This window comes from Arachis ipaensis, chromosome B5 (assembly GCF_059453495.1).
Source record: "Arachis ipaensis isolate K30076 ecotype BB chromosome B5, ASM5945349v1, whole genome shotgun sequence".
Taxonomy (NCBI): domain Eukaryota; kingdom Viridiplantae; phylum Streptophyta; class Magnoliopsida; order Fabales; family Fabaceae; genus Arachis; species Arachis ipaensis.
The window spans coordinates 152,519,676-152,542,870 of record NC_142440.1 but is presented as its reverse complement, the minus strand read 5'-3'; the positions used below and the strand labels follow the sequence as shown (position 1 = coordinate 152,542,870).

At 34.3% G+C, this 23,195-nt stretch overlaps 4 protein-coding genes across 4 annotated transcripts; 1 reads left to right on the top strand and 3 right to left on the bottom strand.

The window, feature by feature from the left end:
- Nucleotides 1-4,220: 4,220 nt before the first annotated feature.
- On the bottom strand, nucleotides 4,221-8,670 carry LOC107641359 (uncharacterized). Its single transcript, XM_016344853.1, has 6 exons — nucleotides 8,409-8,670; nucleotides 8,138-8,316; nucleotides 6,528-7,496; nucleotides 5,882-6,460; nucleotides 5,010-5,642; nucleotides 4,221-4,886 (listed from the first exon to the last, which is right to left on the bottom strand). Exons 1-6 carry the CDS (start codon nucleotides 8,668-8,670, stop codon nucleotides 4,221-4,223), a joined length of 3,288 nt encoding a protein of 1,095 aa, XP_016200339.1.
- Nucleotides 8,671-9,167: 497 nt separating this feature from the next.
- On the bottom strand, nucleotides 9,168-10,304 carry LOC148566252 (uncharacterized). Its single transcript, XM_088487813.1, has one exon. The coding sequence runs from the start codon at nucleotides 10,302-10,304 to the stop codon at nucleotides 9,168-9,170; it is 1,137 nt and encodes a 378-aa protein (XP_088343939.1).
- An 879-nt stretch (nucleotides 10,305-11,183) lies between these two features.
- Nucleotides 11,184-16,376, top strand: LOC107642161 (Transducin/WD40 repeat-like superfamily protein). Its single transcript, XM_016345467.3, has 17 exons — nucleotides 11,184-11,348; nucleotides 11,427-11,539; nucleotides 11,641-11,749; nucleotides 11,824-11,888; nucleotides 11,999-12,037; nucleotides 12,373-12,469; nucleotides 12,569-12,665; nucleotides 13,064-13,127; nucleotides 13,207-13,283; nucleotides 13,382-13,460; nucleotides 13,906-13,982; nucleotides 14,078-14,162; nucleotides 14,249-14,317; nucleotides 14,404-14,471; nucleotides 14,552-14,600; nucleotides 14,786-15,241; nucleotides 15,841-16,376. Exons 1-16 carry the CDS (start codon nucleotides 11,282-11,284, stop codon nucleotides 15,143-15,145), a joined length of 1,515 nt encoding a protein of 504 aa, XP_016200953.1. The 5' UTR covers nucleotides 11,184-11,281; the 3' UTR covers nucleotides 15,146-15,241; nucleotides 15,841-16,376.
- Nucleotides 16,377-18,596: 2,220 nt separating this feature from the next.
- MKK3 (mitogen-activated protein kinase kinase 3) lies at nucleotides 18,597-23,035 on the bottom strand. The gene is made up of 9 exons (XM_016348422.3): nucleotides 22,603-23,035; nucleotides 21,911-22,168; nucleotides 21,289-21,507; nucleotides 21,071-21,208; nucleotides 20,814-20,981; nucleotides 20,203-20,316; nucleotides 19,940-20,047; nucleotides 19,609-19,700; nucleotides 18,597-19,145 (listed from the first exon to the last, which is right to left on the bottom strand). The coding sequence occupies exons 1-9, from the start codon at nucleotides 22,708-22,710 to the stop codon at nucleotides 18,785-18,787; spliced, it is 1,566 nt and encodes a 521-aa protein (XP_016203908.1). The 5' UTR covers nucleotides 22,711-23,035; the 3' UTR covers nucleotides 18,597-18,784.
- Between the last annotated feature and the right edge of the window lie 160 nt (nucleotides 23,036-23,195).

The window sequence follows — 23,195 nt, the reverse complement described above, 5'->3', positions numbered from 1 at the left end:
TGTGTAAATAATATGTCTTACGTGTTGGCCAAAATATTGACACGTATCTAACATGTATTTTTTATGTTGACTCTCTATCTATAAAATTTACCTACTTAATTATACCAAATAATCTTATTTTCAACAAAAATACTAATATTTTTTTATATAAAAAAAAATTAGTCGAAATAAGATACATTTTATAATTATTTTAAAAGAAGTTATCATAATAGCCTGCTTTCTGTAAAGAGAACTATAGAACCTAAACCTAGATTGAAAAAAAAGGCTAAACAAATTGTAGTGAAACTAAAACTATTCCTATAATAATAAAACTAAAAATAAAATATAAAAAAATCAGGGAAGAGTTGTCCCTTGTGCATATATGGTAAGCTATAATAAATTAATAACTATAGCTTGCAAACATAGAAGAATTACAATTTACAAGTGAGGGAACGATAAATTGATAAAGCTTGATTAAAGTTATATTCCACCAATCAATAAGAATGAGTGAAATGGCAATAAAGGAATAAATTATTGCTACATTTTAAATAATCAAAGCTTCCATATTTTATATTTTTATTCTCCCAAAGTAAGTGTATTATTAAGCACTTTTTCGGTTTTTCCAACCAAATTCTAATTCAAACAAGTAAACTATTACAGTATTACCTATGGTAGCGTTTGGTGGAGAGACAGAGACGGAAAGACTGAGACTGAGAGACAAAGACTAAGAGACAAGGATTGAAATAAATCTCAGTATTCTGTTTGGTGCAAAATGGGAGACAGGAATTAAAACAAGAATGAAATTCTAATTTAATTTGTACAAAGGGTAAAATTGGAATTAATTAATTGAAATGAACGTATTTTAGGTATAAAATGTTATTAAAGTTTCAGTCTCCATCTCTAAAAATTTCAGTCCCCTATGTCCCTACTTTTTGGAAGTACTGAAATACTGAAATTTTAGAGACAGAGACAGAAATTTTAGTACCAATCTCTGAACTAACAAACACGATACTGAGTCTCAGTCTCTCAGTCTCTGTCTCAGTACCTCAAAACAAACGCTACCTATGTGTCAAAGTAACCTTGGTCACGGTTCACCTCAGCAAATAAACTATCAACTTTTAAATTTTTTTTAAGGAAAAAAAAAGTACAGTTGAATCATGAATGTCAAAGCTGGAGGCTCATGCTATGTGTCAAGAAATGTGTTTTAAAAAATAATAATAAACAAAATAAAAAAAACTTGAGCTATTAAAGATAGATTTGTTTATTACTTTATTCTTAATCCAAAGATAATCGTTTTATTCATAAATTTATTGTTTAGTTTTCTTCCATTTAACCCTATGGTCTTCTTCTACTTGATTTTCAGCTCATTTTCCATTCTCTTTTATATATATATATATATATATATATATATATAAATTTCCTATTTCCCGAAGTTGAGTTATGTACGGAGAAACAACGCAGAAACTAAGAAATTAATTAATAAGCAATAACACCAACTGCAATGAGTAAGCCAATTAATCAAGACAGATAAAATTTAGGGTTAATTTGGTAAAGTTTTTATTTTTTAAATGCTATAATATTTATGTTTAGTAAATTAAATTAAAAATAACTTTTAATAAATACAAGCAACAATAATAATTATATTTGGTAAAATAGTTTTTAAAATTTAAAAGTATTACGATAGACATAAATATAAGTATTAAATTTGAAAATTAGTTAACATATGAGGTTATATTAAATTTTTAAATTTTGAAAAGTACAAACCAACTTTAAAAAACTCTAAGTGCTTTTATACTCCGATCTTTTAAAAATTACAAGTACAAGCACATGACATTTTTTATTTACCAAACACAAAATGAAGAATTTGAGTTTTTAAAAAATACAAGCACCTAGGTATTAAAATAAAAAAAATTATAATTTAAAATTATAATTTTCGTAAAATTATAAAATTTTGAATTTTTAATGACTTGTAGAAAATATTTTTAATTATTATTTTTAATATTTTATAGAAAATATTTATAATTATTATTTTTAGAAAATGTTTGATTTTTAATTAGTTCAGAGTATGATTTTATTTTCTTCTTTTACATCCATGTTTGAATGTAAATTTAAATGCCAATAAAGTGAACAAGAAAATCTTATTGGTAAATTTGTTCACATGAGTTAACATATATATCTTATTTAACTTGTGAATTTTTGTTTTACGTAAAACGAATGTAGAAAAAGTGTTACGAGTTTAAGTAACAACGATTTAAAAATATGTAGCTTAAGATAGTAGTGTTTGCTTAACTAGATTATAAACAGATGGTTATTACTAAAGAAAATATTGCGATATGTGGTAATACGTATTTTCCGGCGGTGTATTTAAACAAAACCGCCGCAAAATGTAAAACAATAACTCACCCGACGGTACATATAGCGGCGGTTCGAGAAAAATCGCCGCTAAATGTAGTCCTTATTGTAACCCCAACCAATAACCGCTGCTATATGTGCCGCAGGTTGCTGTTTTGCGACGGTTTTATAAAATCACCAAATTTTCGCTGCTATCTGCCGGAATTGTTGTAGTGCCTTTTCAAAAAGTTTTACCAAACCAAACCTTAGAATGAAAATTTAATTTCAATAAGTTTCTCGACTCAAGCTATTCTCCAAATACAAAGAACAACAGGACAGGACTGTTTAATTTGGGATAAAGATTGAAAAGATACTTATACGATTAATTATGGTTATCAGTTAGTATTTCAATCCTTCCATTCACCACTAGAATTTTTTTTGGAGATATTTAAACAAAAAGATATGCGACGATTAATTTGGAGACTCAAAACTCCAACCAAAATCCGAAATTATTATAGAAGTCAGCACACGAAAGAATTCCTGTGAAATAAAAAGTTAGCTTCAAAATGCCAACAATTTCAGCCACATGCCTTATATGCAACTTGGAAGATAAAACTGTAATGCATTGTTTGATCTATTGTCAAGAGTCGTTTCAATAACTCTGGAATGAAATTGAAGCCCTCACATTACCTGGCGACAACTCAAATTTCCGAAAAATAGTAGAGGAACATGGCTCAAAGATTTGGAAATGGCTCGGTTGAAAAAATAATGAAAAGCCTATTTGCTGCTACTCTCTGAAAAATCTGGGATGCGAGGAACCAAAAGATGTTTGAGAACAAGGTGGTGACGAGTAAGGGTGTTCGCGGTACGGTTTGGATCGGTTGAGTAAAAAACTCATCCAATCCGAACACTAATTTTATTTGCATTGCGGTTTGGATTGGATGATTTTTTTTTTGAAAAAATTCAATTCGCTCCGATCCAATTTCAAGCAGTTTGAATTGGATTGAATTTGCGGTTTTATAAATTTAAAAAAATTAATTAAATACATATAATAAGTCTCAATATCAAATTTTAAATAATCAACAATGACATAATAAGTCTCAACAATATCTTAAAAAGCCAACGATAACATGCAATAGAAATAAAATTATTGGTTAGTGAATATAAATAAATAAATAACATTTTGAACATAAAAAATGTATAACAAATGGAATATGTTATAAGTATAATTATAAATAATTAAATATAATGATAAAATAATAATATTATAGCACATTGTGCGGTTTGAATTGGATTAGATCAGTTATGAAAAGTTAATTTAAAATTTCGATCCGATCCAACGGTTTGTAAAAAATATAATCCAATCAAATTCGAATTAGTACAATTTTAATCGATTTTTTGTTTGAATTGGATTGGATAAACAGTTTAATTTAGATCGGTCTGGATTTGAACACCCCTAATAACGAGCTCTAAAATTATCTTAGCAGCAAAAAGACTTATGAAAGTACTATGGCCTGTTTGCTGTGAATATATATATCTTATTATCTTTTAGATGTTAAAATTAATTTATATAGTGATATACCATTTTTTTATTCTGTTATCCTATTTGGACCAAATATTTACATTTTATTCCAATAAATAAAAATTCTGACTTAAAAAAAAAAAGAAAGATTGAGTTATATATTTGAATTTGAATTTTCTAAAGTTTGAATTTCACTTTAAAGAGTAAAGTGTAATCTCTCCATTTATTTTATAGATGGGACCAAGAATAAATATGAAAGAGAAACCATTTAAGGGTAAAAGATCACACTTTACAATCTAAAGTACAAATTTAAAATTTAGAGAATCTAAATTCTATGTATTTAATAACATTTTTTTGTTAAACATCGGGGCTAAGAGTCCAAAAAGGATTACAAAACTGAGATTAATATGGGGATAGAAATCCCTCTACAATCATCATTTAGAATGAGCTGTAAAGCGGGGGAAGGGAGGTCTACAAATTGAAAGCCTGGAGGACACTTAAGACTCTCCTTAGCCAAGAAATCTGCACCTCTATTGCCTTTACGAAAGGTGTGCCTGAATTCAATCATCCATTCTCTATTTATTAGACCATCAATACTTCTGATTATGGGATCAGGTTGGTCTCTGTGCTTGCTCTTGTTAGAAATCAAATCCAGGACAACACTCGAATCCATCTCCACAACAACTTTTCTAAATCCAAGTTCCCATGTCATATTAAGGCCATTTCTCAAACCCCACATCTCTGCTTGAGAAGCAGAGCAAGTACCAATATTGTGCATAAATCCTGCTACCCATCTGCCGTGTTCATCTCTAATGAGTCCTCCGCATCCAGCAAATTCCGGGTTTCCTAGAGAGGAACCATCTGTATTGATTTTGATCCATCCGTGTGGTGGGGGGTTCCACCGGATTTCTGCCTCAATTTTCATTATTCTTCCTTTAATGCTCAAATCTCTTTGAAATGCTGCATGCACTGAATTTATAAAGTTATATATCACTGGTCGAGCATCTTCCGGTCTTTTAAAAGGTGGATCGAAGATTTCACGGTTCCTCCAATTCTAGAGCATCCAGGTAGAGATAAGAAAATCTGAAGTCCAATCTTTTTGGTTGTGGTTTCCAATTTGTTCAGTCAAATTCCAACGAAACCAGACATCGAAGGGAGCTCTAAAGAAAAATTGTACCTTAGAAGGGTGAATTAAACGTGTCCATAAACTTGACGCACTAGGGCAGTCTCTCAAAACGTGTTCCAAGGTTTCCGGGCATCCATTGCATATGTGACAATATGGGGAGACGCCAAAAAGACGTGCACGACGTTCTGAGGTTAGGAGTTTTTTGTGTAAGGCCAACCAGTTAAACATTTTAATTCTTTGAGGCCCTTTCCACCTCCAAAGGAGTTCCCAAATTCCATGCTGTACTCCTCGGGCTTGATAGATGCTTTTGTAAGCGCTTGAAATCGAAAAGTCTCCATGAGAGTTAAGGCCCCACATTATTTTGTCTGTCCCTATATCTTCACTGGGGGGCATTTGAGCTCTGATCTTTTCAACAATGTTCATCGGAAGAAGTTGACAAAGCAAATGTATGTTCCAATTTTCATCTGGGAGCACATATTTCGTGGCTTTGCAGTTAGTGTTATCTGCTTCAATAAGTGTCATCGTGTATTCCAGCAGAGGATTTTCCTTTCTAATCCATATGTCCTTCCAAAAGCAAATATATTGGCCATTGCCCATAGCAAAGATGACATTGTCTCGAACCTGATTCCAAAGTTTATACATGTTACGCCACAGGTCTGAATCATTAGATGATATAGGAAATTCCTGCAGAAGATTTTTGCCCCTTTCATACTTCCCATAAAGGACTGAAACCCATAGCTCATCTGGCTTGTTAAAACCCTCTAAAGAGTTTTCATAATAAAGGCGTCATTCATGCATGAAAGCTTTCTAAACCCCAGGCCCCCCAGTTCAGGGGGTTTACACAGAAGCTCCCATCTCACAGCGTGCATTCTTCTTCTATTGGCTTTCTCCCCCCAAATAAATTGGCGTTGTAATCTCTCTACCTCATCACAAACTCCTTTTGGTATGCGAGCATAACTCATATCAAAGTTTAAGATTGGCCCTATAACAAATTTGGCAAGAGTGACCCGTCCTGCTAGAGATAGACAGTTAATCTTCCACCCTTTCAACTTGTTTCTTACTCTGTCAATAGCCGATTTATACCTCTCCTTCCCCCTTCTTTGATTAGTGAACAAGGCCCCCAAGTAGCGTCCCAAACAGTCTACTTCTTTAAATCCATTTCTTCCTTTAATATATTCCCTAGTCCCAGTTTCAACATTTTTTGAGAAGTATACTGAGGTCTTGTTTGCATTTATTTTTAGGCCAGATGCTAGAGTAAAGGAGTTTAGCGTTTGCATAACAACCTCTATTTGCTTGCTGGAAGCTTCTGTGAAAAGAAGAAGATCATCGGCAAATAACAGGTGGGATATAGGAGGGCCGTCTCTTCCAGCATTCATAGGCTTCCATTCACCGCTTTCCACTTGTTCTTCTATAGCTTGAGATAATTTATCAACAGCAACAACAAAGAGATAAGGAAAAGATTGGGTTTCCTTGCCTAATACCCCTAGACGGTTGAAAAAAATCTGATTTGCATCCATTCCATAGCAAAGAATAAGAAACTGATGAGACGCAAGCCATTATGATTTTCACCATCTGAGTCAGAATACCAAACTCTCTTAGGCAGCCTTGTAAAAACTCCCAATTCAATCTATCATAGGCTTTCTCAAAGTTTATTTTGATGGCCATAAACTTGTTTTTCCCCTTCAACTTCTTCATAGTGTGCACCATTTCCTTAGCAATAATAATGTTGTCATGTATCACCCTTGCCGGTATAAAGCTTGACTGATTTGGTGCGATCCTGTCTTTAAGTGTGGGTTTAATTCTTTCTACCAGGATTTTTGTTAGGCATTTGTAAACCACATTGCATAGAGCAATTGGCCGGAATTGAACAATGAACTCAGGCTGTTGGACTTTTGGAATAAGGGCAATGAGTGTTTTGTTGACAATGCCTATATTTTTCGGATCTATCCACATCATGGAAATAAATTGACAAAGGGAAGGTATAATGGCATACCACTGGTCTTGGAAGAAGTATGCTGGAAAGCCATCTTCACCCGGTGCCTTGAAAGGGCCTATCTTGAATAAAGCTTGTCTAATTTCCTCCGCTGATGGGTATTTCACCATGTTTTTCTGATGAGTAGCATTCATATTTGGATATGTCGTGTTAAGTTGAAATTGAGGCCTATAATGATCCTTTTCCTTGAACAGCTCCTTGAAATAATTGCTAGCTAAACTTTTCATCTCTTCTTGGTCTTCAATCCAAGCTCCATCCTTGCTTCTAAGTTTCACAATACAGTTTTTACGCCTTCTAATAAGAGTTTTTGTATGGTAAAAGCGTGTATTTCGATCTCCATCAACAATCCATTGGTGTCTCGACTTTTGTAGCCAAAAGACCTCCTCCCTATATAGGATAATGTCCAGCTCGCTACTCAGCTCTTTTTCGAGGTCATCTAGGAAAGGATTGGTGCCATAAGAAGGAAAATTTTGAATACCAGCTATCCTGTTAAGAAGCCTTCTTTTTTCCTTAAAGAGGTGTCCAGAAACATCCCTATTCCATTTCTAATATCATCAGAGAGGGACTTTAGGGCCATTGGAATGGTTAGATTCTTTTTCCAAGCTTCACTAACAAAATTATTGAAATTCGGATGAATTTTCCACATTGCTTCAAATCTAAACGGCTTTTCTCCTCTGTCAACTCTGGAGGGAAAAAGATTAGCCATAAGTGGATGATGGTCAGAGTTCACCCTGAGTAAAACTTCAATTCTCGCCTCTTGAAATTTGATCCGCCAAGAAGCGTTAGATAGAGCCCTATCTAACCTTTTAAAGACTCTATCTAAACCCTCCCTAACTCCACCTTTCCAAGTGAACTTAGTACCAACAGAACCTAAGTCGATAAGCTTGCAATCTTCAATCTATCTCCAGAAGCGGCGACAAGCGTGAATATCTGTTCTAGCTCCACCCTTCTTTTCTGTATCATCTAGAATATCGTTGAAATCACCTATCAACATCCAAGGGGAATTCATGTTGTTGGCAATGTTCAGCACTTCCTCAGCAAATGCATTTCTAATTCCGTCTTGTGGGCTTGCATAAACCGCAGTGAGGAATCATACACCCTTCTTTCTATCATTCACTTCCATATGCACAAATTGATGGTGTGAGCTAACAATTCTGAGGTTGAGTTCTTATTTACTCCAAAGAACCCAAATGCCACCAAAGAAACCGTTTGCCTCTTCCCTGTGTGCAAACTGAAAGCCTAAATCCCTGACAACTGCATTAGCTTTTTCTCCACTACACTTAGTCTCGAAAAGCAAAACAATATGTGGATTTTTCTGGCGCTTTATTTCTTTGAGAATGCGAATTGACACCTTATTCGCAATCCCTCTTATATTCCAAGCGATAATAATCATTATATGATAGAAGAAAAGAGAGAGTAGGAAGAAACAGAGAAAAGCTACATAGCTCCTCAAGCACATTGCATGTCCTCTAATGTTAGAGGTTCTCCTTCTTGATTCTGTTCTTCACCCTGCAGGCACTGCTGTTCAACTTGCTCAATTGCTTGTATCATCTCATTAGTGTCAATTGTCCCAAAATCCGGGGGTTTTGGTTCTAGAGAGTCTTCTCTTGAGTGAATGTTCTCTCCAGAATCAGTTGCATTTTGAGAATCTGTTTGACTCACCAAACTTTGAGAAATCCAATTTTCATGGAATTTAGTTGGGTGGAAAAGTTGGGCCATATTATGAAGGATTTTTTGTGTGGATTGAGATTGAGAGGTTTGCACATTTTGGGCTGGTTGGAAATTGACGTTGTTTTGTGTTGGAAGCTGGTGGGGGTCAAGTTTTGTGTTCTAGTGGGTGCAGATTAGGCCAAAGTGGTTGGGCTGGGGTTAGAGGCTGTGTTTAAGGGGTGTTAGCGGGCTATATTTTTTTCTGGGCTTTTCGGTCTAGGTGGGTTGGCTTGATTCTTCTTAAAGGTTGTTGTATCCATTATGGTATTCTTTGTCGTTTTCACCGCTTTGTCCTTTGTTCCCCTAACGTCATCCTTCTGAGCCTCATCATTACCGTTGTTTTCATTTAGATTTTCTTCCCTCAGTACTGCAAAACGGGTAGAATGTTCTCCACCCACGTTCCTAGAATCCTTTTCCTTTCTTTTTCCTTCAGAGCTCGTACCTTCCCCATCTTTCAAATATTTCTTGCCACGTGTACTGCGTTGGACCAACATCCAAGGACCATATTACTCCTGATTCTCCTCAATTACCGATTTTCCCTTGTTTTTTCCTGAATTCCCTTGAGCGCCCTCATCTTCAACTTCCATCCTTGTCTGCTGAGCTTCCCCTCCATCCTGTTTGTTATTTTTCAGTAAATCAGGACAAGATCCCTTCTCATGGCCTACTTTACCACACTGAAAGCAAACTTGATGAATGCCTTCATATTCCACAGTGTGAGTTACTCCATTAATCTGGTATTGAGACACCAAAGGATCTACTAGGTTGACCTCCACGCATATCCTAACAAATTTTTCTCTGGAGATTTCAGCAGTATTCATATCCACTTTAAGAGTGCGCCCCACTACGTTTCCAATTTTTTCCAAAATTGTTCTGTTATAGTATTCAATGGAAAGTCCATGTAACCTTATCCAGACCGCTATGTTATCGATAGTGGCAGTATAAGGGTTGAAATCTGGCTTCCAAAATCTAATAGTAAGGTAATGATTTAGAATTTTCCATGGTCCCTCTGTGATAGCAAAATCCAGATCCTCAGAATTATAGAACCTCACTAGAAAAAAATCATTCCCTAAGTCAATGACATCTAAACTCTCCATTTTTTCCCACATAATTTCTAGCCTTCGTTTCATAGCTTGGAGTGATAATCTCCTTCCTAATAACTTAACTATAAGAGAGTCCCACCATTCTTTTCGAATTTCCCTTTTTACAGTCTCACTTATAATTAAATTAAACAGAACAGAAGGGATTTTCTCGATAGTTACCTCTTGGGTGTTCTCTTCATTTTCTTCAACATCTTTCTTTCTTTGTGCCATCATCACATCTTCAGATTCTGTGGGATTGGCTCCTGTCTTCACAATTGAAGCAAAAGATCGGTTGTTCTTGATTTTTTGTGCTTCAACAACATTGTTGGGGCTTAATACACAAACTTCAGCAGATTTGTTTTCTTCCCCCATGGCTTCTTCAGTTATCATCCACTCTTCCACTCTTGGTATCACAGCTGACGTTCCTGAAAATTTTTTCCCTTCACCCGATTTTCGGGCCTTTTTTCCTATTCTGTGGAGGGCTTCACCTTCTTGCCTCATTCGATCTCTCTCACGAGGCTCATGGGAACGAGAGGCTCCCCTTCTCACATAGCCCGCTCTCATCGAAGTCACCGATGTTACGCAGTCAAAGATGGTCACCGTAAGATGTATTTAATAACATATGACTAGTCACATGACGTTTTTCGTTACCTAATTCTTTTTTTTTTAAGGCAAGTTCGTTACCTAAGTTTGGATTCAAATGCACTTCATTTTTTTAAGAGACTGATGAACGTCATATTTTTGTCCGAAGGAATTTTTGGTTTGGTAGGTATTTTTGTTTTTCGTGACATTGATAAGGTTCTAGTTTTTGGTAAATTGATTAAGTTCTTTTTTTTTTTTAATTTGCATATATGTCTTTGAAGTTGCAACAATATTGTGCCTAGCCCATATTTACCAAACACATAATTAAAAAGGAATACTGCGTTGCTTGAACAAAAATTACATGAATAGAATGTCAAAAAGGAATTAAATAATAAATATTTTCATATAATATATCTAAACATCAAATTATTAAAAAAAAAAACATTTCAAAATGTTTTTTTAGAAGTTTATTAAAACAAGCCCTTTTATGTTGCATGCATAAGATATGATTCGAACTATCGGCACTTATTTAAGTGAACGAGTGAGTTGACCACTCGACCAACCCAAGTTGATTTTTTTTTTCTTTCGTGAACCCTGAGTTGTTTGTTTTTGTCTTGGCCCAACGTAGTTATTCAAACAAGCCTTTTGTCACAAAAAACAAGCCTTTAGTGTAATGAATGTTTATTTTCCGGCCGAATCCAAGAGCATGAGGAAAAAAAAAAGAAAATGGGTAAACCACCGAAATATTTTTTGGTCAGCGACAAAATTACAATAAAAAAAAGAGAAAGAATTCGATTTTCCCGCCATTGATTGATGTCCCGCTAAAATCTTCATTTTTACTTGTTCGCATCTTCCGTCTTCCATCTCCTTTCTTCTTCTTCTTCTTCTTCTTCTTCTCTGATTTCATTGCCTCTTTCATCTCATTTCGCTCTTCTCTCAATCCTTCAACCAAAATCACGATGGACGTTACAAAACGTAGCTCCGTCTTCACCCAAATCACTTCAAGGGAGCTCAATTCCTTCCGAGGTTTCCATCACTCACTTCAAAGCTTTCATTTTTTCTGTTTTTTTTCCCCTTACGATTTTCATTGTGTGTTCTTTTCAGTTCGCAAACGGCCTTACATGGATGGATTCGTCACTGGATTCGTGGAACACGGTGCTGTTGGAGTTCACCACAGCGAAGATGGTACCATTCCCATGTCCCTCTCTTTCTGTAAGGTACCACCACATTGCTAACCTTAACCTTCTCAACTTTGTTTATTCAGACCAAAGCCCTAATTTTTGTTGGCTCAAAATTATTTACTTATTTCAAATTTCAGACTCCCAAGTTTTCACACATTCTGGCTTTATCTGATGAAGATGGATACCTAAGCTTATTTGATTCGCGTAAAAAATTCTCCGTATTATCCTCGTTTGAAGAAAATGCAGGTTTGTTTTGTTTCTGTTCCTTGTTTGAATTTTGCATGACTTTTGGTGGGAATTTTACACTGTTTTAATCTCAGAGAAAGCGAAGATCTGTGAGTGGGTTTCGCATCTTAATGCCGTGTTTGATATCTGTTGGATTAAGGTAACCCACAATTATGCAGTCATATATTCACATTTTCTTTTTGAATTTTAATTTGATTAATTGTCTTTATACTAATGTCTCATAAGATTATGCTTTACAATTCTTTTCAGGAAGACACACAGATACTCACAGCTTCTGGTGATCAGACAGTAAGTTATTATGTTTGTGGCTATCAGTTTAGTTTACTACTGTTGACTAAAACAATATGTGCAATTTGAATGAATTCATGAATTTTTGAGCTGAGAATGTGTTGCTTTGTTTCGGATAGGTTGTTGCCATGCTACTTGCTAGGTATCCACTCAACAGCATTGCATATCCTTGAGTTTGCATTAGATATCCCCATTCTAAGTGCATCATTTCTGTTCATCTTATGCACCCATAGTTTTTAGGCTTTCATAAAACTCCACGAATAGATGTAGTGTACTATGAGTAGCTCACTTCTAACTAATTCCGTTTTCAATGTTACTATGTTGAACATTTACAGATGAAGGTATGGGATGTACAAGAAAAGAAATGTATTGGAGTGTTGACGGGGCACACAGGGAGTGTGAAGTCTATGTGTGCTCATCCAAATAATGCTGGTAATGTTTCATTCATCCAGAACTCTGGAATGTTTGCAACTGCAAAGTGATATATTAGCTGTTTACGTGTCTTACTACCTTTAATCTCCAAAATGACAGATATTATTGTCTCTGGTTCAAGAGATGGATCCTTTTGTCTCTGGGACTTAAGATGCAAATCGGCAACTAGGGGTAGACATGGAGAAGTTAGCATATGGTAAGTTTCTCTATATTTCTGCTGACCTCCTCCAAAGTTGTTTCCCCCCTCCTTGACTGTTAATCATTAGGGTAAGTTTGTGATTTTCTTCAAAAATACTCCTAATGTTTAGTTATGTTAAATTTTGTCCCTAACGTTTTTGATTTTGTCAAAATTACCCTGAACGTTAATTTCATGTAAAATGGTAGGGACAAAATTGATAACTTCCAAGGATAATTTTGACATAAATAAAAAATGTTAGGGACAAAGTTGAAATAATTGAAAACGTTAGGGACAAAATTGAATAAAATTAAACGTTAGATATATTTTTGAAAAAAATTACAAACTTTAGGAACAAAATGTATACTTTATCCTAATCATTATTTTTATTGTAACAATGTTTTGGGTTGCTTCACTAGTTCAACGGCTGTTGTCAAAGGAGCACATCTTTCATCTCAAGCAAAACGTGTCAGAAAGGGCAAGGTTAGTTGCTTATGGTTTTATTTTTGTAGTTCTTTTGAGTCACAAGCTAACCTTGTTAACAATGATTCTATTCTGTCAGGCCAAGTCGATGAGCATTACATCTGTTCTTTGTCTTAAGGACCAGGTTTCCATAGCCACTGCAGGGGCAGTGGATAGGTTAGTTGGAATCATTACTCATGAAACTGCATGTTGGATTTGTTATTTTTTTATTTTCTTTGCTGAACTAATTGAATTTACTTTGCAATTGGTTTCAGTGTGTTGAAGTTTTGGGATACCAGAAATTTGAAAAGTTTTGTTACACAGGCATCTCCTCGTCCTCAGTCAACAGAAAAGGTTGGTTTTAAATGTACTGCAAAGTAGAAGTCTTTTTGTGTTTCTATACAGTCAGCATGTTATCTTATATGTAATATGAGGCTATCTGCGGGGTTAAATGTTCTCAAAATAATTAATTCACCATTCTTTGGAGTGAAAATGTATATTGGTAGAAATTGTCAACTATATTGTGCTTTTCATGTCACTAGTATGTTAATTATTAGGTGAAAACTCAGGTGAAGTCGACTTCACGTGAAGTTGATAGCTGAGAGTCGTTGGATGAAAATTTAGTCAAATCAGTCAAATCATCTAACGGCTCTCAGATATCAACTTCACGTGAAGTCAACTTCACCCGAGTTTCCACCTAATTATTATTATTATTATAATCATTATCATTATTATTATTATTCAGAAAGCTTAAATTGATAGATAAAGTTTTTGACAGTAATCTTCATTGTTATTTCAGGAAAGATTACATGGCATATCTAGCTTGTCCCAAGATGAAAGTGGTCTTTTTCTTTCAGCATCCTGCATGGATAACTGGTATTTCAGCCATTTACACTTTGTATCCATGAAAATTTTCAATACGGTTGAGAAGACAAGTAAAATATAAAAATATATTGTCCTTTTTTATGCAGCATTTATCTGTATAACATCCTTCAACTTGACAAGGGGCCTTTCAGATCTTTTCCTGGTTGTCCCATAGAATCATTTTTTGTCAAGGTAGATTAAACAAAACAAGTATTCTCAAATGTTTTGCATCCTGTTCTCCTAATTTTCTTACCTATTGCTGATCTGCGCAATTCCAGGCTGCCATTAGCCCAGATGCGTCTCAAATAGTCAGTGGTTCTAGTAATGGAAATGCCTATGTCTGGCAGGTAACAATTTTATATTTTTTATGATTTATTTTACCAAGATAGGTTGCAATTGTGATATGACTTTACTGAAAACTTCCAAAAATCAGGTTAACAAGCCCCAAGCGACGCCTGTTATTTTGAAAAGTCATGATGCGGAGGTTACAGCAGTTGACTGGTAAATAGGAACTCTAGTGTGGTTTAGAATTTTAGTTCTCTTCATTTTAATTTGTACTTCTAACAATAGTTACATTACAGGAACCACTCTGAGATTGGTAAATTAGCAACTGCATCAGATGATTGCACAGTAAGCAAATTTATTTATTTATTTATTAATTTTAGTTCATTTAATTTGAGACCAAGTTGGGTTCCAAAACCAGATTATCATTTCCAAATTGCAATGTTAATTCCTTTACTGTCTATAACCTATTTTTAGTAGCAATGCTGCCTCTATTGCTTTAGCATTTTAACTTTACCAATTTCCATTTCTAGGTTCGGATTTGGAACCAAACCAATTATATCTGCGACAAAAAGACTTCATGTTCCATCCGCAGAAGAGTAATGGCAATGCCTTGTACAGAAAGCAAAATTCTACTGAACAATGAAGAAAAGTATCTCAAGTCAATAGACAATGAATCATTAGATCCCCCAATTAAGTTAGCCACTCCAATCACACCACCTAAAATTCTTGCACCTGAAGGGTGGCACAAGAACAAGCTGCCCTCAGGATTCAATCAAACTTCATCATCTGAAAAGACTCCAGAATCTGCTTTGAAGAGCCCCTCATCTGTTTTGAACCCTCCATCTTCCTTGAAAAGAACTATCCGGGACTACTTTTTGGCATCTTCATGAATCTAATATGCTTGTTAAACTAACTAAATTTTGTTGTCGACTGACAAGTTGCACAGTGGCAAGAGTGGTACGGAATTCATCAAATCATATTTTTTGGTAAGCATATTTTTCCTGAGGTTTCCTAAAGCATTGTTTTGTTTTATTTGAACTGGTCTAGTGTTAGTTTTGTCTAAAAAATCTGAGGTAAAGTATCAATATTGTCCTTGAGATTTTCTTAACCTATTTAGGTTTTTAAATATTTCAAAAGTGACTCCATGTTGTTCCATTGGTTACTCTGTCAAAAATCACTAGTGGAGATGGTGACATAGACACCAAATGTCTGTTCTGGCAAACTTTGATGATGTAACCTTTGAATATTTTCAAAGATAAAACTAAACAATAAAAGTTAAAGGAACATTAAACGATGAAAAATTTAAATTATGTTATGGCCTTTCCCAATCTTCAGCTATTTCATTTTTCAACTAAATTATGGAAAAACCTTGGGGTTTTATATAATATACATTCTTGGTATTCTTGATGCAGATAAAGTTGGGGATAACATTGAGTTATTTTTTAACGTTTGAGAATAAATAGGATGAAATTAATGTTAGAGAAAACATTGATATTTAGCTCAAACATTTAGGACAAAAATGATATTTTATCCTATTTAAAATTATTGTAGACATTTATTAAGTCATTTGTTATCATTTCTGCAGGTTATATGAAATGTAAATTGCTTAAAAGGGTTTGTTAGTTGTATAGGACTTCGTCTGTTGGATGATTCTTAAATCCTAAATTCAGATCAAGAATGGGAGGGGGAAGATTACATGATGGACAAATGTATATTTCTACTGATTTTCTAAAGACATTGGGTGTGTACGATATCTACTTGATGAGCTTTGACATGTGGTTGTGACAATGTTCTGAGCAACACTTAGGTTAAAGATTGGTGCCTACTAAACTATATGAACCTAAGCCTAAGTTGCTTGGTAGGTGCATCACAATCCCTGATCCCGGGATTTTGAAACTAGTTTTGATTTATCTTGTTGGCAGTGATCATTTCATGAATAGCAAGATTGGTAGATGAAAACATTACATTGCTAAAATTGATCAAAATAGCACGTAGTTGATTCTTGATTAGTGAAAAATGGTCCTTTGGAGCTTGTTTGTAGAGTGCAAAAATAATGAAAAGTGTATGTTAATTTGATATCTTGTAATTAATCGTTTCACTTAAAGCGCATGGATTAATGTAGCACTAATGTCACTGAATGCTTGCTTGACGGAGTCAAGCTGGTGGAAAAATAGATTTGAATGTGTTACCAAAATTAAGAATTTAACATACAAATAATGATTACATTGTGATATTTAGGATCATGTTTTAATGAAGATAAATTTTGATCGAGTCACTTTGTTTTCCGTGAGGAAGTTAGACTACGGTTTAGAAACCAAATTCTGGATCGTGAGTATTTTCATTTTTGAATGGTCTAAAGTTGTAAATTTAATTGAGATTCGGAAATATGTTAGATATATAATTATTTATTTATATTTATCTAATAATTTAAAAATTTTAAATAGATCGTTTTATGATATTAACATGGTACAGAAGATTCTTGTGTGAAAGAATATGTTAAGCATTTTAAAAATATTACATATACATAAAATATTGAGTACTTTTTTTGGTGTCTGATAAAAAATAGAAAAACAAAAAGAAAATAACAAATCCCCAACTAAAAAGTTGAAAATTTTCCTAAATTTTAGCAGTAGTCCATTCCTTATAAGGCTCATTATGCCTTGCAGTTTCTTTTCTTTGGCTAAGGACGCAGTTAGGGGTGGCAAAGTGGGTCGACCCACCCCAACTTGTTTCGTCCTGTCTAGGCTCATAGGCCTGTCCCGTCAACTAAACTGGGTTCAAAATATTAGTCCGACTTGCTTTATGGCGGGTTAGCGACCCACTTATTTCTTTTTTTTTTTTTGAAAAATAAAATTTATTAAAATTAATCAAAAAATAATAATTAAAAAATTAAATACAAATAAAAAATAATTAAATTATAATATAAATTTTTTATTATCTTTTTTTTTTAATTTTCAATTTCAATAAAATTGTTTAAAATAATATTTATCAATAGAACCATCTTTATTTTAAAAAATAAGTCACAAGCATATATACGAAATTGTAAAATAAAATAAATAAAGTTAATAACTAAAAGAAGAATAAAAATAAAAAATGAAAAAAAGCGTTTAAAAATTATGTAATTATTAATTTTGTAATAGTAATCACTCTTTTATTTAATAAAAAAAGAAAAAAAATCATTGGCCCGACGGGCCGGCCCGCCCCGCCCCGTCAAAACCCGCAAATTTGGTGGTGCGGGTTTGGCGAATTTTTTTTATTTGGTGGGTTCCAAAATCTAGCCTGACCCGCCTTTTTAGCGGGTTCGGCGGGTTGGCCCGACGAGTTCGACCCGGTTTGCCACCTCTAAATACAGCACCAAATTAAACGAAGCATGCTCGTCTCTAACCAACATATGTTAAATTATATTTGTATATGTTATAAATATGTGTTTAATTTATTTTAATGTGTATTTAACATGTATTTTACATGAGTGATTGATGTTTAATATACACATAGCAGCATGGTTGAAAATATATAAATATAGGGGTGAATGCAAAAGAAAGAGGTGAAAGGTGAGAAATAAATACGTGGTTGAAAACTCTTTGTTCACTTAGGCTGCATTTGTTCATGGAGACATGACAGAATAGAATACTAAAAATTATCCTTTGTGTATTGTATTTAGATACGGTGTACAATACATTAATGTAATGCAGTATTATGTTTGAATACATATGGACAAGACTAAAATATTATATGAAATGACTAAAATAGCCATGTAATTTCAAATTTTCTGCATCAAATGCAAACTAATTTAATAGAGAATGAGAATACGTACTTAACTTACGTAGGAATACAGGAGATTACAAAAAGAATTGGTCTATGAACTAACAAGATAAAAATGGTATTGAAGTAATAACGATAACATAAAAAAAAGTAATTATCCATACCTGACAAAAAAAATAGAGAGAAGAAGAACGCAAAATAGAGAAAAAGCTCAAATTGAAGAAAATAAGAAGGGATAATAATAGAATAATAAAAAATATCTTTGGACAAAAAAAAAATTCATTAAAAAGTCCGAGTCCATCTTCCTAAATTCCGTGTCCATGGTTGTCCTTTATAAAAGAGTGGACATAAAAATATAAAAAACTGTCTTTGAGATAATGTGTTCAGTATCATGTCTCTATCTCCAAATACTTTTTAAACATTCGTTGTCTATGTTTCTGTCCTATCTTCAAAAACAAAAACAAACGCACTACTCGTTCAACAAGAAAGGATACATTGTCCTCTCTTCCTTTTGTTTTCTTCTTTATTTGTTTGCTTTTCCTCAAGATACCAAAAAATCTCCAAGAGTTAAAATACATCTAATCATAAACCAAGTTGGTTGGATTTATCAATGGAGAATGCAATTTCTCTCAAAATATGATACAACATCCCTTGGGCATGATATGAGAATTCATCTTAACTATTAACATATTTTCTCTCTCTTTCTTTTTTTTTTTTACAAGTTCATAGTATAAACATTATTGAAACCTTGATATTTTTAGAGTACATTATTGGCAAATATACAACTCTTGGTTAACAATGTTGTAGCATCCAATTAGGTTTGTTGCCTCCACTATGAATTGTTCATGAAATGTACCCAATCTCGTGCTAGGAATATCAATTCCAAGATCCTTGAAGTTTGGTAAGCCTTCTACTTGAATGCCCTCTCCACAAATGAGAAACTGATTCCCAATTATGAATGATCCTGAGACCCTGATTGCGACTCCATCTTCGCCGTGAGCACGACACTGAAGCTTTTCAACGACATGCACCAACTTCTCGGGAGGCCAATCGCCAAGTAACGTACTTCGAATACTCGATAGGGTTGTGAAGATATTGTTTGGACCAACATGTTGTTTCCCAGAGAAACTGCAAATATTGAAGGATAATATACACTTGAGTTTTTCCAACAATAACACAGATAAGGGAAATTTCAGAAATCATGTTACTCAATACTTGGTAATTCAATATAGTTCCTTTTCAGATATATAGAACTGCTGAATTAGGAACAAATAATCAACCCCATAGCCGAAAGTTTCTCCGAAGCAGATAATTTCTGTTGTAATAATCGGTCCCTATCTACTTTGATATATGTACGTTCCAGTCCTTATCTACTTTGAGTAAATGCCATTTCCGGTCCCTAACCAGGGATTGGAATGTACATATATCAAAGTAGATAGGGACCGATTTGGGTGTTTAGATTTCTTAGGGGGTGAGAAGTCCATCGGTCAAATGGTTAAGGACCGGAAAAGGGCATTTACTCTTTATTTTATTTATCATAGAAAAATGATGGATTTACTTGGAGAATTAAAACATAAAAAATAGCGCTCACTTGAAAATTGAGTTTTCATTATACAAGCTCCTTGTGTGTTGCCACAAATCATCAGGTCCATCAAATAGTAAGTAATAATGTAATGTCAACATCTGCAGAGAAAAGTGTAGAGTGAGTATAACATTCACCAAAAATAAGCATCAACAGACACTTAAGCAAAATGCATTTTTTTTTTATCTTCACGAAATCAAATGAATACAACAAGAATAACCACCAAGTATTGTTGTAATAGGTGGAATCAGCTAGGTGGATCGGACTATCGTATAATATCTCATGAAATGAACTCAAACGAATGTTTGACGGAGAGAAATAATGACGACCGGCTACTTACATCTGCCAAATCCTTTAATCTTTGTGTAGGATCAAAAACACTTCGAACAAATGCCGCTAAATCTATCTCCGCATTCTCATACTTTGTAATAAAAGGGTGCAAAAGAAGCTGCAGTAGGACAATGAAAAAGTGAAAAGACTATACTATTTACCAGATGAGAAACAAATGATCACAGAAATTAAATCAAAGGAGATAAATGAATAAATGCTAACATCCAACGGCGACAAACTTCCACCAATGCTAGATCATATAATTTTTCTCACCTGTTCTGCAGTTGGCCTACTTTCTGGATCCTTCTGTAAGCAAGCATCAACAAAAGAGCAGAACTCGGGCGAAAACACTTGTTTTGACGGGGATGGTGATGGATCATCCAAAATCTGCCACAAACAAGCATAATTATTATAAGACAAAATCACATGTGCACAATCACATTACCAGAATTGACATCACTTATCCAATGAGTATAAGATACTGGCTCCATTATTATATCATTTTCTCTCAAGGATCTCGGATTACATAGTTAAAGTTTCACATGGCAACATTGTAAAGGTCGAATTTTCAAATTTTTAGCCAACCTACTGTTTTTCCTAATGTTCTTAGGTGAATTTTAAGGAGACTTATTGTTTGCGCGTGCGCGTGTCTACGTGAGTTTATTGTAACAGGAAGAAGTTTTCTGTATCAAACAAGGTTGAACCAACAAAGTAGATATACATTGCTTCTTCTGTGTGATTTATGCTATCAAATACTATCAGATGATGATGTTTTCCAACATGAAACTTTTGCGAAAAACCAAAATTAGTCAGCAAATATATCCTTCTTCAGACATGGACATCTAATCAAATGAAAGGAAACATTGATAAGAAATGGCACACACCTGCAGCATAAGATTTACAGGACCCTCATTAGCTGTATATGGGAATTCTCCTGTTCCACACTCGAGGAGAGCAAGACCAAGGCTCCAAATATCGGCTGGATAAGAATAGCTTTCATTTCGGATTCTCTCAGGAGACATGTACGTAACAGTTCCAACAAATGTAGCACACTGCATAGTTACAATCATTGAAGAATGAATATGAACTCCACAGCTTGATAATAGTGGTAAACTGATGCTGTAATATTATCTGTACTAACCATTGCCACTGAATTCTCTAAGCCAGCACTGATACCAAAGTCAGTAATTTTCGGCTCCCCCTTGAGGTTTATGAGTAAATTGGCAGGCTTTATGTCTCTGTGAACTAAATATCTGACTCCATGAAGATATCTTAGACCCTTACAAAAGATAAAACACAGAGTACACGTCTCAGTATTTTATATAACAAAAAGTGTATATAAAATAATGTTCTACTTACATGTAGGAGCTTCTGAAACATGGATGAAAGAATAGGTTCAGGTATCCTTCTATGCTTTCGCAAGATATCTGCAAGCGATCCTCCATCCATATACTCCAGAGCTATGCTTATTTGTCCAGAGTCCGGAGTGTAAAATGCCCCATGAAACTCTACAAGACCCTGATAACAAGGCGCTTCGCATAGTGCCCTTATCTCTGTTAGGAGCTGCTGTCTTTTCTCCTAATTAGCACAAAAAAAGTACAGCTGTTAGTGAACGAGTTATTATCATTATATACTGTTTAATTTGTTTGGGAATGCGAGGGGAGGGTGGTATATCATTCATTATCGCCTAGTTGCTACATTGCTCTTTCTATCCATGAAGAAGCAAACAATAGCAAGAGTCACATAATAAAGTGTCTAGCAACTCCAAAACTTCAAAAACTGTTCAAATCGAACTTATACTACCTAGCATCAACTGAATGCCACATATTGATAGGTAGATCACATATATAGTTTATATTAATCATAAATAAATTTAACAGAAACACAAAGAAGCCAAGTTTAGCAGCGGAAATCAGACTCAGTAAAATTGTAAATGGCAAACTATAGCAAAACACCATGAAGTTTAAGAAAAAGGAAATACCTTCTCAAAGATATTAATCTTCTTCAAAGCTAGAATCCTATGTGTTGGTATATGAATAGCTCTCTGGACAATACTGCTGGCACCACTACCAATTGCTCCGAATATTCGCATCTCGTGGGAGGCACACCTATATGTTTTCTCACTCTGATCAGCAGTCTCGTGAACAGATCGAGATGTGCACTTTTGCAACCCAAGCTCATTGATATTGTACACCCCATATGATCTGCTCAACAAGTTCACGGTCCCACCATCGGATAACTTCACAACCGAATCAATTGAGAACCAGAAAACCAAAGTCATAATAGAGCATATGTGGAAACCAATCCAAAAAAGCATAATTAAGAACACCTCAAATTATGAGCTGTTTTGAACACACATAAAGCTAGTCCAAACATGTGCAAAAACATTTTGAACAATCTCAATAGTGCCACACTCTTGAGTCTTCAATGCCTAATTTTATCTTTTTTTGGGTTTTCCATGGTATATATCAACTTGGCATACTAAGGACTAATCCGTCACAGATCTGAGTTTGATTTAAACGTCTGTCACTAGCCAACAAGTTGTTACGTACACAAAGCGAAATTCAAACTCAGGACTTCAATGCTTAATTTAAAAGGTCCAAAACACAAACACATACAAATACATAATGACACAAATACATAATTGGAAGATAGAGAGAAAGAGGGGCTTACAGTGTAAGAATCACAAGGGTCCAAGGTTGAGCTTGTTGAGAAGCCCTTCTCAGCATCAAACAAAGGTACAAGCTTTTTCTTCAATTCCTCCAACCCAGTCATTGACATGAGTTTACAGCAAAAAAAAAAAAAAAAACGAATGGGTTTCAAAAAAACATTAAAAATAAAGGACCCAGGTGCCCGATGTTATTGGGGACAGAATAGACCGATCGAAAGCTACCTAGGAAGAGCATAATTCTGTGAAAGAAGAAGAAAAGGGGATCGAATTTCACGAATTCTTGTTCAATTTAAGGCTTGTGTGAGTTATGGTGGAAATGGAAAGTGAAAACAAGAAAAGAAAGATCGAGCCCGTGCGGTTCAAGGTTTTTGTTTTTCCATCGTGCTTGTGGATTTAGATCTTCGGCGGTTAAATTCATATGTCAGGGTAAAGTATTATTTTGTCTTAATTTGGTTCTTAATGACATAAATATCTTATTTCAGTTTTTAAAAAAGTTTAGTTAACATGTGATTTTAACACATAAATTCTTAGTGAAAAAATTTAAATATTTTAATAAAAAATTTAAATTTATAATCTTAATTTATATTTTTAAAGT

Excerpts from the sequence above, each read along its gene's own strand:
- MKK3 (XM_016348422.3), bottom strand. The coding sequence starts at position 22,710 with ATGTCAATGACTGGGTTGGAGGAATTGAAGAAAAAGCTTGTACCTTTG. Across the intron at positions 21,209-21,288 it reads TGTTTCAGAAGCTCCTACAT|GGTCTAAGATATCTTCATGG; the intron begins GTAAGTAGAACA and ends ATCTTTTGTAAG. Across the intron at positions 19,701-19,939 it reads GATTAAAGGATTTGGCAGAT|ATGTTGACATTACATTATTA; the intron begins GTAAGTAGCCGG and ends TTTTCTCTGCAG.
- LOC148566252 (XM_088487813.1), bottom strand. The coding sequence starts at position 10,304 with ATGAGAGCGGGCTATGTGAGAAGGGGAGCCTCTCGTTCCCATGAGCCT.
- LOC107641359 (XM_016344853.1), bottom strand. The coding sequence starts at position 8,670 with ATGGCCCAACTTTTCCACCCAACTAAATTCCATGAAAATTGGATTTCT. Across the intron at positions 7,497-8,137 it reads GTTTCTTTGGTGGCATTTGG|AAATGGAATAGGGATGTTTC; the intron begins GTTCTTTGGAGT and ends TGATGATATTAG. Across the intron at positions 5,643-5,881 it reads CAAAAGGAGTTTGTGATGAG|GAATTTCCTATATCATCTAA; the intron begins GTAGAGAGATTA and ends AATCTTCTGCAG.
- LOC107642161 (XM_016345467.3), top strand. The coding sequence starts at position 11,282 with ATGGACGTTACAAAACGTAGCTCCGTCTTCACCCAAATCACTTCAAGG. Across the intron at positions 12,666-13,063 it reads CATGGAGAAGTTAGCATATG|TTCAACGGCTGTTGTCAAAG; the intron begins GTAAGTTTCTCT and ends TTGCTTCACTAG. Across the intron at positions 14,163-14,248 it reads TAGAATCATTTTTTGTCAAG|GCTGCCATTAGCCCAGATGC; the intron begins GTAGATTAAACA and ends GCGCAATTCCAG.